This window comes from Lagenorhynchus albirostris, chromosome 1, assembly GCF_949774975.1.
Source record: "Lagenorhynchus albirostris chromosome 1, mLagAlb1.1, whole genome shotgun sequence".
Lineage (NCBI taxonomy): Eukaryota > Metazoa > Chordata > Mammalia > Artiodactyla > Delphinidae > Lagenorhynchus > Lagenorhynchus albirostris.
In genome coordinates, this window is record NC_083095.1 from 38,224,928 (window position 1) to 38,238,876 (window position 13,949).

General features: G+C 41.7%; 1 protein-coding gene across 1 annotated transcript in view; it reads right to left on the bottom strand.

Annotated features, from left to right (window-relative positions):
* Positions 1-4,463: 4,463 nt before the first annotated feature.
* The window catches only part of RHOJ (ras homolog family member J), a 75,109-nt gene continuing 65,623 nt past the window's right edge, over positions 4,464-13,949 (bottom strand). Inside the window, exons 3-4 of the mRNA XM_060166872.1 lie at positions 8,665-8,829; positions 4,464-6,750 (exon numbers count right to left, since the gene is read on the bottom strand). Coding sequence (XP_060022855.1) covers positions 6,643-6,750; positions 8,665-8,829 — 273 coding nt within the window. The 3' untranslated portion in view covers positions 4,464-6,642. The remainder of the gene's footprint in view (positions 6,751-8,664; positions 8,830-13,949) is intronic.

The following is a 13,949-nucleotide window of genomic DNA, read 5'->3' on the forward strand; positions in this document are numbered from 1 at the left end:
GCTCAATATGAGCTAACAGTTTGATGTGGACCTTTTAATATTAAGGGTATCTGGAGAAATGCTTCTATTATATGCTTTACATTATAAGAATAACTTTGAAAAATTAAAGTGTATTCAGAAGAGGATGGCTGGATGGTGAGCTCCTGGAAACCAACAACAGATAAATGACTAAAACAGGGTAACAAAACCACATGCCGATGAGGGCCAGTAGCTTAGGTAACTGAGCAAAGCAGGGCTGGTGCCAGACAACAGGGAGAGGTAGAGTCTGTGGTGGCCTGTGAAGTAAACACCCCCTCGAGAGCCGGTAGTCTACGTGGCTTAGGCAACTGTTGCCAGGCAGGCACATTGGTTCATCCTTGCCATCTTTGTATTTTTCAAGAGGACTTGGACATTTGGATTTTAGTTAATATTTACCAATTGAAAAACACTCTATGGGTCAAGCAAGATGCTGATGTGGGATGTCTTTGGCAGCAACCAGCCAGTTTGCAATGTGTGGATGAAAGGGACTGGTGACTTAGCTTAGAATAGAGTGGGAACAGCCCCAGAAGGTGAAATGTATTGTTTAAGGACATCCAACTAGAAAGTAAATGATCTAGACCTAGAATCTGTGTCACTTGATGTGTGTTCTTTTCCTAGTTCCATGATGGAAACTGTGACGCTCGTCACTGAACACTGCAAGAAGCTGGTCAAGCTGACAGTTAGTGAAATGAAGCTGCCCACTTGTTTGAAAGTCCACAGATAAGAAAGCTAAGCATGAGGTAAAACTCTTCTGGTGGCATCCAGATATTATGCACTTGCTTTTTTCCTGTATGGTTAATGGTTACTGTGTGAGCCAAAGGAAAATACTCAAAGAAAAGATGTTAGATATTGATAACTTATTTTATGGTTTCGTTTTGACCATGGTCTGGATTAGAATATGGCTTTTTTATACAATTAAAAACAATTGAATGCAAGAGAGGGATAAAGGATAGAGAAATTTTTCCTAATAATGTTCTGAAATGTCATCTGTTACATTTTGGGATTGTGTTCAGTATTCGATACGAACACATGTGAAAAGCACACTAATCTAGTGAATGTGTCAACTGAATGAGTGCTTGTAATGTGCTGGCTCTTGTCAGTCATCTTGAAAAAATACACAGAAAGCACTGTGCGGCTGTTCTATCTGGAATACCTCCCCACTAATGATCACAGCCTCAGTTGCTTCTGGAAGTTACAGGAGAGCTGGGCTGATCTGGGCTCACACGTGGAGTTCTGGACTGTCTGGTCCTGCAAGATGGGCGAGCACACTCTCTCCTCCTCCTGTCCCCTCTCCCCACCCCCTCACTTCCCCACCCCCTCACTCCCCCACCCCACCTCGGCCTCCCCCTCCCCCGCCCTCTCCCTCCACCCCACAGTGCTGCTGACAGCGTGTCAGAGTTTGTCTTTTGATGGTGCAGGAGGAGTCCAAACTTGTCTTTCCCAATTCAGACATTTCTGAAGATAATGAAACAGCAGAGCAAGGCATTATTGTGTAACTGGGTTAATATAACATTATTTTATACTGATAGTTCCAGGAAAACTAGCAAACAGATTTTGGGTGTGATTTGGGAAATATGTGTGAGAACGAGAACCCAGTTGTGAGGTGAGTGTTGTTAACCATGGTGCAAGGGCTCTGAGGGTCAGAGAGGAGAATTTATTCAGGTTCAGGGAAAAGGCACAGCCATGTTATAGGGACTGCTGAAGAAAAAATGTGTGCCTTCAAAGATGCAAAATGGAAAACCATCCCAAGGAAATACAGCCTCTCTTACAGCAGCAACTTCATCTGCCTTTTGGAGCAAAGTGATCTACACAGTCAAATATTTAGAACACATCTGTGTGCGCTCAGGATTCACAGATCTTTGTTTAGATACACATGCTAGCAGTCTGGGACATGCTTTACCAAAATGATATGTTTTCAAGAACAAACTGGAGATTGAGAAATGTAAACTGAGAGAACACTTCCCTGCTGACTTTATAATAGCTAAAACTTATTGTCTCAAATGCTGGGAAATTTTTCAGAGGTGTAGAGAACATTTTGAGTCCGACAAGAAGAAATTAGAAAACAGGCAAACAAATTCACAATGACCAATCAAGTGGAAGAAAACCTAGTATTTCTTCCAGATGGTCCTCACGGAGGTGGGACACGTTCTAGAACAAGATAAGGTGTAACTGGAAAGAGTAAAGGTGGAGAGGTCTTCCCAGCTGCAGACGTGTCTGAGAGGACACAGTTTCAACAACTCTAGCTTGCTGAGCTAGATCTCATGGTACATTGGCTCATTCAATCAGGAGGTAAGTCTATCACCATTCTCCTTTGCAGCTCGGATAACTGATGTCCAGAGAGGTTAGGTAAACTCTCTAAGTCCTCACAAGTAAGAAAATGGCAGAGATTTGAATTTGTCTGTCTCTTGAGCCAGAGTCTTAACCATTCTGTTGTACTCTCTCTAGCAAGTGTAAAGAAATATGTTTGAAAGAGCAAAACTAACGAACAAATGGAGATGCTGTTATGGGCTGAGTGACGGTAGTGAGAGAAGCAGAGAAGGAAAAGTAAGGCAGTTCCTGTAAATGGAGAGAAGACATGTCAGTAGAATGAACAGAGTGGGCTCGTATCTTAAGGAATGGCTAGTAGCAGAGAAGTTCCTTATTTCTTATTTAAGAACTAGGAAGGGTACACGCAGCGAGAGGGCAACTTGAGAGCCAGGCAAAGGAAAAGGAGCCAAATAGCTTGTGAGAGAATTTCCATCTCAACAAATCCACATTATGACCAAATTGCTGAAAGAGGAGAAGGGTTTCCAGGCTGCATGCATTTGCTGCTGATGTTTTTTTCAAGAATTGGCAGAATTTGCCAATCCAAGGGTGGATAATGTGAGTGCACTGCTTGAGTGTAGGTTATTATGGAGTGGTGGGGACTGTGGCTTACTGAAGGGTATATACGTTGTTTAAAAGACTGTTGAAAAGTTGCAGTTGATGAGGAAATGCTGGATAGTGCTGCTGGATGTACTGATTTTTTTTTAAAGAAGCTAGAAATGTGTACATTTACATAAAGTTTCCAAATTGTTCAATGTTGACCACTAAATCACATCAAAAACACCTGTGTGTGTTGATCAAAACATTTGTGGGTGAAATTTGGCCCATTACTTGCATGTATTGGTCTCTCTATCTGGAATTTCGTCTCCCCAGTCCCCTAACTTTGTCCACTTGACAAACCTGTTCCTATCCTGTAAACCTGGCTCAGTTCTCAACTACTCCAAGAAATCGTCTCTGAGCCCTCCTCCCCTGAATGTGTCCATCACTCACTCCTCTCTGTTACCTCAGCCCTTTGCGCACCTTTCTGTTGTATTTGTTCAGTTGGTGTACTTTTGTTTGTCTGTCTCTCTCATCTTCTGGCCTGTGGGTCTCTTGAGGGCAGGGGCTATCTGTCTCTCACCTCTGTAGCCCAGACCCCAGCGGTGAAGTGACTGATTTCTAATGACCATGGGAGAAAGAGGAAATGGCCGGCACACAAAACAAGGAAGGTAGTGGTGACTCTTGCAGTCATGGGGAGGGTACTAAAGACTCCATGAGCATTGATGACAGGATTTTTGCGGCAGTTTTGCTGCTTTTTGGTGCAAGTTAAAAATCCAGGGGGAAACAGGTGCTAAGACAAAGAGTGAGAACAGCAATAAAAAAGGCACAGGGTGGGCTTCCCTGGTGGCGCAGTGGTTGAGAGTCCGCCTGCCGATGCAGGGGACACGGGTTCGTGGCCCGGTCCGGGAAGATCTCACATGCCGCGGAGCGGCTGGGCCCGTGAGCCATGGCCGCTGAGCCTGCGCATCCGGAGCCTGTGCTCCGCAACGGGAGAGGCCACAACAGTGAGAGGCCCGCGTACCGCAAAAAAATAAATAAATAAATAAATAAAAAAGGCACAGGGTGAAGAAGAGGGCAGGAGAGGCCCAAAAGAGGCCAAAGACCATAAAAAGGAAAGATGGTCATGTGCTTTATCAAGAAATACCTTAGGAAGTCTGAGCTTAGAAAATCATGTTTAGGTTGTATCCAATGGAATTGGGAAAGAGAATGCACAAAAGTATCATCTTAGAGCTAAAGTGACACATATTAGGTATCAGTTATTGCCAAATAAGTCCAGCAGCAGTATGGACATACACAAATGAGAAAAGATGGGAAAAGTAGGCTGAAGATTAAAAAATACAATAATGAAGAGAAGAGGGAGGATAAAACAAGTAAAGGGATAACAATGAATATTTATTATAAATTGATATAAAACATTTACGTAAATGTAGTTGCCTTTGGAGTGTAAAGAACTGGAAATATGTACAATATGAAAATGTCGTTTATAAATAAAATGTCCTTTGAGACCAAAAAGAGATGATAGATAAAAAATGTTTTGGAAATTGAAAAGTACTGAACAAAAAGATATAAAAAATCTGAACTTGCAAAGCCTTTAAGCTGTGGGGAGAACATACACATAAAAATACGGGGCTTCAGTCTATAAACAGAGAAGCCCCAAACCTAAGGGTTTCTTTTCAGATTGTAGGAAGGAAGCAGAAGAGCATGGTGGTTAAAGCACAATTTCATATCCTGGCTCTGCCACTTTCAAGCGGTGTGACTTTAGCCTCTCTGAGCCTCAGTTTCCTCTAGGAAAGTGGAGGTAATAATATATACACCTCAGGGGGTTGCTGTGAGGATTAATTAAGACAAAGCATGTAAAGCGCTTGGCATGAGACCCAGCCCACTGCAAACACACCATAAATGTTAGCTGTTTTATAAACTACTTGACAGGAAAGTCAGGGAGCAGAGAAACTTAAAGCATCTCTATAATTACATGAATTGTGATGAAACAAGTTAAACTCTTGCTTGGTTTTCTTCTAAATTGGATTTTGTAAGCTAAACATGATTCTCTCAGTATCTGAGAGCAGTTGCTAGGAGAAACTGGCAAAAGGCAATGAAGTGGTGAACTCAGCCATTGTTCCTAAAATAAATATGAAATGAGATGGGAGGCTTTGGAACAACTTCTCAGAGGGAAGAAACGACTTCCCAAATGAGAAGTCAATCTAGGACACTGACAGGATGGTGGTGAGAGAGAGGCCAGAAGCAAGAGACACAGAAAACAAGCTCCTGCAGAAAGGAGGCCTCCGGGACCTCCTTTTTGTGAAAAATGCCTAGTTGGGAATCACATACAATCATTTATGGAGCTATATATTTATGTACCTTAGGGAGAGAATGGAAGCTGGATGCGTGAAGAAAAGGTAGAAGAACCTGTAGATGTATGCCCATCTTATAGGAGGAAAAACAATGGTTGGAGGAGAGATTACACAAGGTCAGGTGCATGGGGATGACGTCCACAGAGCTGGCTTAGAGTTGTTTTATTGTGTTATTATCAGCTGTATGAATCAAACGTGTTCATCTCCCTAAGATTCTGTTCCCTCACCTGTAAGAGGAGACCAGGACTATGTGCCTAAGAGGGTGAGCATGAGGCTGAAATAGACAGAGCTTGTAAAGTGCTTAGTGAGAACGCAATGGATGGCTCACACTGCTGGTTCTGACGTTACTATCCATAGAAGTAGGAAGCGTTAACTTTATCAAATATTTGTAAGATGTTCTCATATATTGCATCCATAAAACATAACTTTAACCCATTTCTATTCGAGTGTATCACTTAATTTTGTTGCCTATAAGAAAGTTTTAATAAGAGAAATGCATGCATTTTTATTCACAAAGAATCGGTAGTTAATGTTATTCTTGACCTATTTAAAAGAGGGACCCCTAACTCTGCCCCAGGGCATACATTTGCAGGGTTAGTTACTTTAGAAAGTAAAAGAGAAATTTCTGAAACCTCTGGCAGGGCTTGATGGGTTTGTGACTAAATCAATGAGGAGGTTATGGAAATATGATTTATAAACCTCCTCTTGCATATGGTACCTTATCCTCTTATGTGCATTTTAGTGTCTGCCTTTGTACACATCTTGGTGGTAAATGGGAGACAAAGACTTGGTCTGAATCATTTGCCCAACAAAATCACTGTTAAGCTCTTAGGAATGAAGAACGGTCTGTGGAAATTGTTCCAGCTGTGAGCAAGTAGCTATTATCTGTCGAACAGCCACTTGGATTCTCCAACTAGTTACCTTTTGGTCTGTGTTACTCTTTTAAGATGCTGTTTGTGACATAATCCAGCCTCTCTAAGTGGCTGTTCATTATAGGGTGAGAAATACTGAACAAATATAACCCTGCCAGATGCAAATCGAAGTCTCTCCCAGGAAAATCACAAAATGCCTTTTATGAAGTCATTTAAATGAGTCACACAGATAGTAAGCAATGAAATTTACAAATATGTATCTAATGATTCCCATTATTCATACTTAATATGGCAAATGGATAATTTTAGAGGTTGCTAAATCAGATGATAAGTGCTTCAGCTGTTTAAATTCACCAAATTTCTTAATGAAAAACAGACAGTGCTGGCTGACAAGAATGCTAACCAAATGGTCCCTTCCAGCCTGACTAGAATAGAGGGGAGAGTATAAAGCAGAGAGATGACTCTGAACACATTGTATTTTAAAGCAAAAGCCGATGTCGTTCTTCCATTCCAAAGCATACGCAAACTCTTCTCTCAGCATCCATTTAAAATGAAATTCAAATCGGTACCGCTTTTGCAAGCTTCACACCATGCTCATAAGTGAGAGGTTTCTCTTTCATATACAGCAAACGGGCCAAGGTTTTAGGGTCATCTCGGAGATCAATCTGGCAAAAAACACACATGTGATACACTTATTTATTTTTTCAGGCCTCACCAGATGTTTAAAACTGTCACATAATAGAGATGTTTTTCCCCTTGACACCTGTGAATTTTCTTTAAGGAGGCACATACACATGGCCATATTATGTCTAAAAATTAGAGTGAGTTCTTTGTAAATGTATACACCAGGCTTTCCTTATAGTTTCCCCTTCAAAGCTATTACCCTGCGAGCTGATTCGAATGATTCTGTAGCTGTTTCAAATGTTTTTGAAATTTCCTGTTTATTTCTAGGTCCCACTTATAGGATATACAAAATAATCAATCAGTCTTACTACTGTACGGTGATGCCTCATTTGATCCCTGGTTATACTACTCATTATCTAATAGTTTATTTCCTGGCTCTGAATATATATATATATATATATATATATATATGTATATTTTGGTGGGGGGACAGTTTCCAAACCCAATCTTCACCCTCAAAGGGATGAAGATTTGCCACCTGTGAGGATATTCTAACAAATGTGTTGCAGGCTCTGAAGGCAAGTCCTAAAAAGGGCTTGCTCAAGGAATAAGCATTAATCTTTTCAAAGGCAGAACTACTTCGAAAATAGCATCTGTGTTTGGATTAGGGTTGATAATTTAATTAAATATCTAAGTTGCTTTAAAATCTCACTGTGTGTGTGAACCCATGCATACATACATGGGTGTAAATGTGGGCACATAAAGGCTTGTGTTTTAAAGGAAAAATAATATATTCATATATTAGGGTCCCGTAAGCACATTTCTCAGCTTTACTAATTTGTGTGTGTGGGCATTTTTTTTTTGGCCTTAATTTTTCAACTTAGTGCCCACCAGTTATAAAAAGGATTCAAATCATACAAAGATGTTTACATGTCCCATCACATATTTTCCCACCAAATGGTCAAACACTATCATCTGGAGTTAAGGCAAAAGATTTCATTTAAACAAACTAATAATGATCTTTCAGAGCAGAAGCATTCATTGTATTCTGATGTATGGATGTATTCATTATCTGTCCATACACTCTCTAGGAAATGTTTTCCTTTCTTTTACTTTTTAAAAAATTTCTCTTTTGTGAAGCACAACGTAAAATGAGAAATAGAAAGCAGCAGCATATGAAACAGATAATAAAGCTCTTTGGTATCGTTACATTTCCATATGTCTTTGGGATAGTAATTTGGGTTTTAACATAGCAAAGAACAAAATCTATTTAAAACTATAAAAAGCTGGAACAATCTTTAACGCATTTGTGCAACTGGCTTACTGCTGGAGATTCAAACTATGGAAATTTATTAGCTTTCAAAACACTTTAAAGGCTTTTACAATCACAGTTTTATCTGGTATATATCTGTTTTAATGTTTTTTTAAGATCTGAGAGATCGGGGGCTTAAAGGGAATAGAGAGCAATGAATTTCTGTCTTCCTTTTCAAGGGCTGTTCCTGAAGAGTTTTTGTCATAATGAGCCAGTTCTGATTGCTGCGGTCATTTTGACATTCACACCTATTTTGTGACTTTCAAACAATAATGGGTTTTAGATATAAAAAATATTAGATAATAAGTGTAATTGACATCTGCACCTCATTCCTCTGGCTCAGGACTGGAGAAGGCTGTCTATTTAAAAAATTACTTTGTTATTTAAAAGCAAAAAGCGGAGAGATTAATTTTTAAAGGCCCCATCAAAACTTCCTGTTTCATATTAAATAGCTTTACTGTCTTTTCAACCATGGGCTAAATAATCATTCAGTTCTTAATAAAGGCTGTTCATAGGATTAATGTATCTGAGACACTCTTCTGTAGTGTTTGATAGAATAGGATGTTTAGGAGTTGCGAAAGGGTCTTTTTTTTTTCACAAACCCTCCACCGACCGACCCTCCCTGCCATGCCCGCCTTCGAACCTGGGTCCCTATGAGGACGTAAGGCACGTGAGGCATGCAGTCCTTCAGCTCCGGAACCCACTCCTCCTGGACGTTGTGATAAGAGGCAGGATTTACGACGGAGAAGCAGATCAAAAACACATCCGTGTTGGGGTAGGAGAGCGGCCTCAGCTGGTTGTAATCCTCCTGCGGGAAGAGCAAAGAGTTTGGGCTTTTGTACAGCCGGGGTGAGGTGTGGCCAGGTGGTTCCAGGGAGTGCCTCGGGAAAGATTCCACCTCCGTGCCCTTCGACCCCATTCCTTCCCTGACCCTGGAATCTGGTGGTTCCCTATATTACAAGAAGTAAAGGAGCCATCAATCCGGAAAACACCTGTTTGTTCTGTATAAAGATTATGAATTGCCTCCGTTTAAGATGAACTAAAAAAAAAAAAACCTAAAAAAAGTTTTTAAAATAGCTTTAGTGAGGTAATTTACATACCATGAAGTTCATCCATTTAATGTGTATAACTCAGTAAGAATTATTGCAATTCTGTCCCTTGGGAATTGTGTTGTATTGAATGTGGATTTAAATTAGTGGGCCATTGGCCAAGGCACAGAAATTCTCTCCTTATATAATTGAAAAAATTGCATTGAAATTTAAGTTAGAATAAGCTAACTCGAATGCAAAGCAGAGTTGTTGCCAAATCATACACCACAATATTTGAATAAATATATTGTCTGAGGGTTTAGAGCTAAGAATTTGGGGATTTGTTTCTAAAGCTACCTAAAAGCCATACTGTGGCCTAATAAATAAAATGCCAGATTAATGACTTTTCCCCAAAGACTTTTCAGACCAGAATATGCTCTAGTTGAAGAGCTCCTGTTTGCATAAGATGTTTATGTATATGCTGTTTTAGTGGGAGATGACAGAGACAAAGAAAAACATTGGATCATCTCAACTTTGGGAAAATGTCAGCAAGTACCTTTTATTGTATGTAAAATGTTTTAGGAGGTTCCAAGGTAAAATCTATTTCATTAGAAGGTTTAATCTATTTTCATAGAATTTGATAACATATAAGCCCAAAGTAACTTTATGTGTGTGTATACTTTACATGTATATACTATGTATACACACATGTTCTCACATACCACAATATGACAAAATGTTCGTACACACTGTAATTTATATACATATACACACTACATACAGGCACACATTATACAAACATAGGTGCAATCAAATCTATATGTTCACACTTACACATGTGTACATAGACATGGGCAACATATCAATTCAGTTATTAGGGTCTGTCCTTACTACTCTTCCTAACACTTAAAAAAGTTACAAAATTTATATGTGCTCTTTGCAAAAATTCAAACATTACGGAAGTACATAGGGTAGAAGTAAAACTTTGTTCCCATCCTGCACTTGATCTCTAAGAGTTTTTCCTCTCTTCCCAGAGGAAGCAGCTATGTAACAGTATCCTTCTGAACTATTAATATTTATTTACGTATATAACATACACGTTTATTTAAAAAAGAAATCGATTATATAGCTCATATTGTTGTGACACTTGTCTTTTTCAACTTAATAGGTCATGGATATTTAAAAATATGGACCTCACTATCTGTTGACCCTAATAATGTCTTTATAAAAAGGGAGTGCACACAGCCACGTACACGTATGCCCCTTCCAAGGCGAGGAAGCCCCTTGGAATGTCAAGGGTGGTCATCTCTGGCTGGTAGCCGTGCATTTATCTATCATCTACTCAAGGTGCCCAGCACACAGGGACTCAGTATGCATGGCTGGCACTATTACTGCTTTTAATACTAACAAAATCTAAACAATTTCAATGCAAGCTGGCAAGGATGCTGAAAAATCCTAAAATCCTAAAAAGTGCACTAAAAGAACACACAAAACAATCAGTCATTGTGGTTGGGTACATTGCTTAAAAACTGGTTGGGCCAGGCCTGCGATGGCATCTCAGCCAAGTTGTGCCCATGGCTATGTGTGTGTGTGTGTGTGCATGCCTGCGTGGCGGGGGTGGGAGTGTGGGAGGGGACAGCTTGTCTCTTGTCAGTGACTCTTCCTCTTTCCACAGCTAGCCCTGAAAGCCAAATCTGTCCCACAGTCTCTCTGCCTCTCTCCTTTCTCTCTGGGACTTTCTCTCTCACGGTAGCTGTGAAGTCCACAAGCCAAGAACTCTCCTTCCCGGCCCATAATCTACAGCTGTTCATGATACCACCTGCTCCCTGCCACTTCATCCCCTCATCTGCATTGTCATAAATGGAGTAGGGGCCGTGTTGTTATTTTCTCATGCCCCACTTGTACTCTGTCCATAGCAAATATTCCATAAATGCTGTTGACCGATTTTGATGACACTGGTCTGCAGTGACCTGCAGATGAACACATGGTTTTTCTGTCTATCCTTTACTGCAGTAGTTTTCATTAGAATCATCCAGGGAGCTTTAAAGACATCCTAATGCCCTGCTGACCAACTACCTGCCTCTACCTTCCCTACTCTGGGACCAGTGAAATCAGAATCTCTGGAGAGTGGGCTTGGGAATCTGGGTATTCTGATTTCATTGGTCTGAGGTTGGCATGGAGTTGAGAACAACTGATTTACATCATCTTCACTGTCAACAGAGGATGTATCAGGGGCTTATTACTAAGGGCCAGGCACTCTTTCAAGCTCTTACATGCATTATCTAGTTGAATCCTCACACTAGCACTGAAAAGGTGGTACCATCAACATCTGAGTTTCATAGAAGAGGAAGTTAAGGGTTAGAGATATTCAGCACTGGACCAATGTTACAGAGCTATTAAGCACCAGGATGGGGGTGTTTAGCCTGAATCCAGCTCTAGCTCTTAATTGTGACCACACGATTTGCTTCAGCCCGGAATTTTAAGGGACAGATTAAGCATTTTCTTGAAAATTCATTTATCCAGGAACCTTAATATGGGTTCATACTTTACCCAAGGATCTAGGAAAAGAAATGTTAGAGACCATGGGGTGGGTATAGTATCTATTTCTACAGAGCTATAGAGAGGCGTATCTCTAGGCCTGCATCTACCAGAAATTACCACCAGATGGCAGCAGACACTGTATATTTAAAACCTCAAAGCTTAAAAAAGCACAAATGAGAGAAATGTCAGAACTAGGTAAGTTGGGTCACAACTAGATAAGCAAATAACTGGTAGTCTGAAAGGATCATGTTTACTTGATTCTTTACCTAGAAGCTCTCAGAGGAATTCTGCTCACATTATGGAAAAGTTAGGAAGACCCCTGGTTGCTGGATTAACTGTAGGTGGGAAGGAGAAAAGTTGGTTTTTCGATAATTTGCCCTCCTGGTAGGTCCAGCTGAGTGACTTCTGACTGTGTCCTTCATTGGGCTTTATCCTGCTCTGTATTCTGGATCTCTCTTCTGTGGAAACCTTAGTCCTGCTGTATAATTCCATTTAAAAAGATGTATTAATTGCCTACTGAATGTCTAGCATACAGCAGTCAGGATGCTATATGAACTATGTAAGGCGAAAAGAATTGGGGAAAAGCTAGTGGGGGAAAAATGAAAATATGGGAAACAATTCGATTTATGTGAAAATGAGACAGGTGAAGTTTCTTTGCTTTTAGTAAGCTCTCTGATAATAGAATAATGTAGAATAGTTATTTGACTGAATTGGGAAAGTACAATTTCAAGGCTGGAAGAGGTCTTAGAGTTCAGTTAGTGCAGTGGCTCCCAGAGTAGGGTCCCGACTCGCAGCATGGGCATCACCTGCGAGCTTGTTAGGGGTGCACATTCCCCGGTGCCACCCAGCCTTCCTGAAGCTGAGGCTCTGGGGGAGGGGTTGCTCCACCTGTGTCCTAACAAGCCCTCCAGGTGACTGTCATAGCTCAAGTCTAGACACTGAATGATTTAATCAGGACTACAGAGCAAACGTACCTCTAAAGAAGGCTCACACCTAGGCTGGTCGGGCTCGTTTCAGCCCCCCTTTGCCACTGGCTGCAGCTGACACACGGCAGTGGGTTCAGGATTAATAAATAAGTGTCCCCTCAGACTGAGGCCTGGGTGCTGGGAGTTTGGGGGACTTGAATTTGTACCAGCTGATAACTCGGGTGATTTTTTTTTTTGCAATGGGGCACGTTTTGGGTCTTGGTTGGATGCGCACATGTTGAGATGATATAAAGGGGCTCTGAGGATTGGGTCGGTGGTTTATTTTGTATTTGAGGCCCGTTCCAATGTTGAAACTGAGAATGGAAGACTATAAGAGTGACTCAAAGGGGGCTTCAAGGGCTAAAATGGACAAAGAGGCTGGGCAGGGTATGGGGGTGGAGGGAAGGGTGGGATTTGGGCAAGGTAGGCTTTTTTTTTTTTTTTTTTTTTGCGGTACGCGGGCCTCTCACTGTTGTGGCCTCTCCCGTTGCGGAGCTCAGGCTCTGGATGTGCAGGCCCAGCAGCCATGGATCATGGGCCCAGCCGCTCCGCGGCACGTGGGATCTTCCCGGACCGGGGCACAAACCCGTGTCCCCTGAATCGGCAGGTGGACTCTCAACCACTGCGCCACCAGGGAAGCCCAGGGTAGGCTTTTGAGTGCTTTGCACCCAACTTCACTCCAAAGGCAGGAGAGTGTTTGGTCTTGAGGCAATCTGGTGTTCTGGGGTAACTATGGGTGATTATCAAACAAGAAAAGTTCAGGGACAGCCTCAGCCTCAGACGGGCCGAACACCTTGGGCTCGAAACATGCCTGGAACAGCCGCATCAAGATGGCACAGTGGGGAGCAAGTGAAACCATTAGACCAGCCCTTCTCAAACTTTATGCATATTTGAATCACCTGGGGATCTTGTTCAAATGCAGATTCTTATTCAGCAGCGGGCCTGGGGTGAAGTCTGAGAATTTGCATTTGTAACAGGTTTCCAGGTGGTGCTGATACTGCTGGTCCGGGGACCACACTTTGAGAGGCTAGGAGCCTTGCACTGAGCATCCCCTCCCCGCCTCCCCACCCCCATACCTATGTTAAATTGGAAATGGAATTCTGCTTCCAAGCCCTGTTGGTTTAATGGTATTTACCCCAGATTTTCAACACATTCTCACTTTCATATTCTCCCATAAGTACACTCATATCTGTCAGGCTTGGTTTGGAAAATGTGGACAGCACACGTAGGGCAGGAGTGCAGCCTAGTGTTTAAGAACATGGGCTAGGGAGACATATTCTCTGGGTTCAAATCCAGATGGCCTATTGGGTCAGCCGATAGCAAAGAGGAAGGCTCCTGTCCTTCCAGGTTGCCATTAATGAACCCCAGGTGTACTTGGCCTCCCTGCTTGGTCC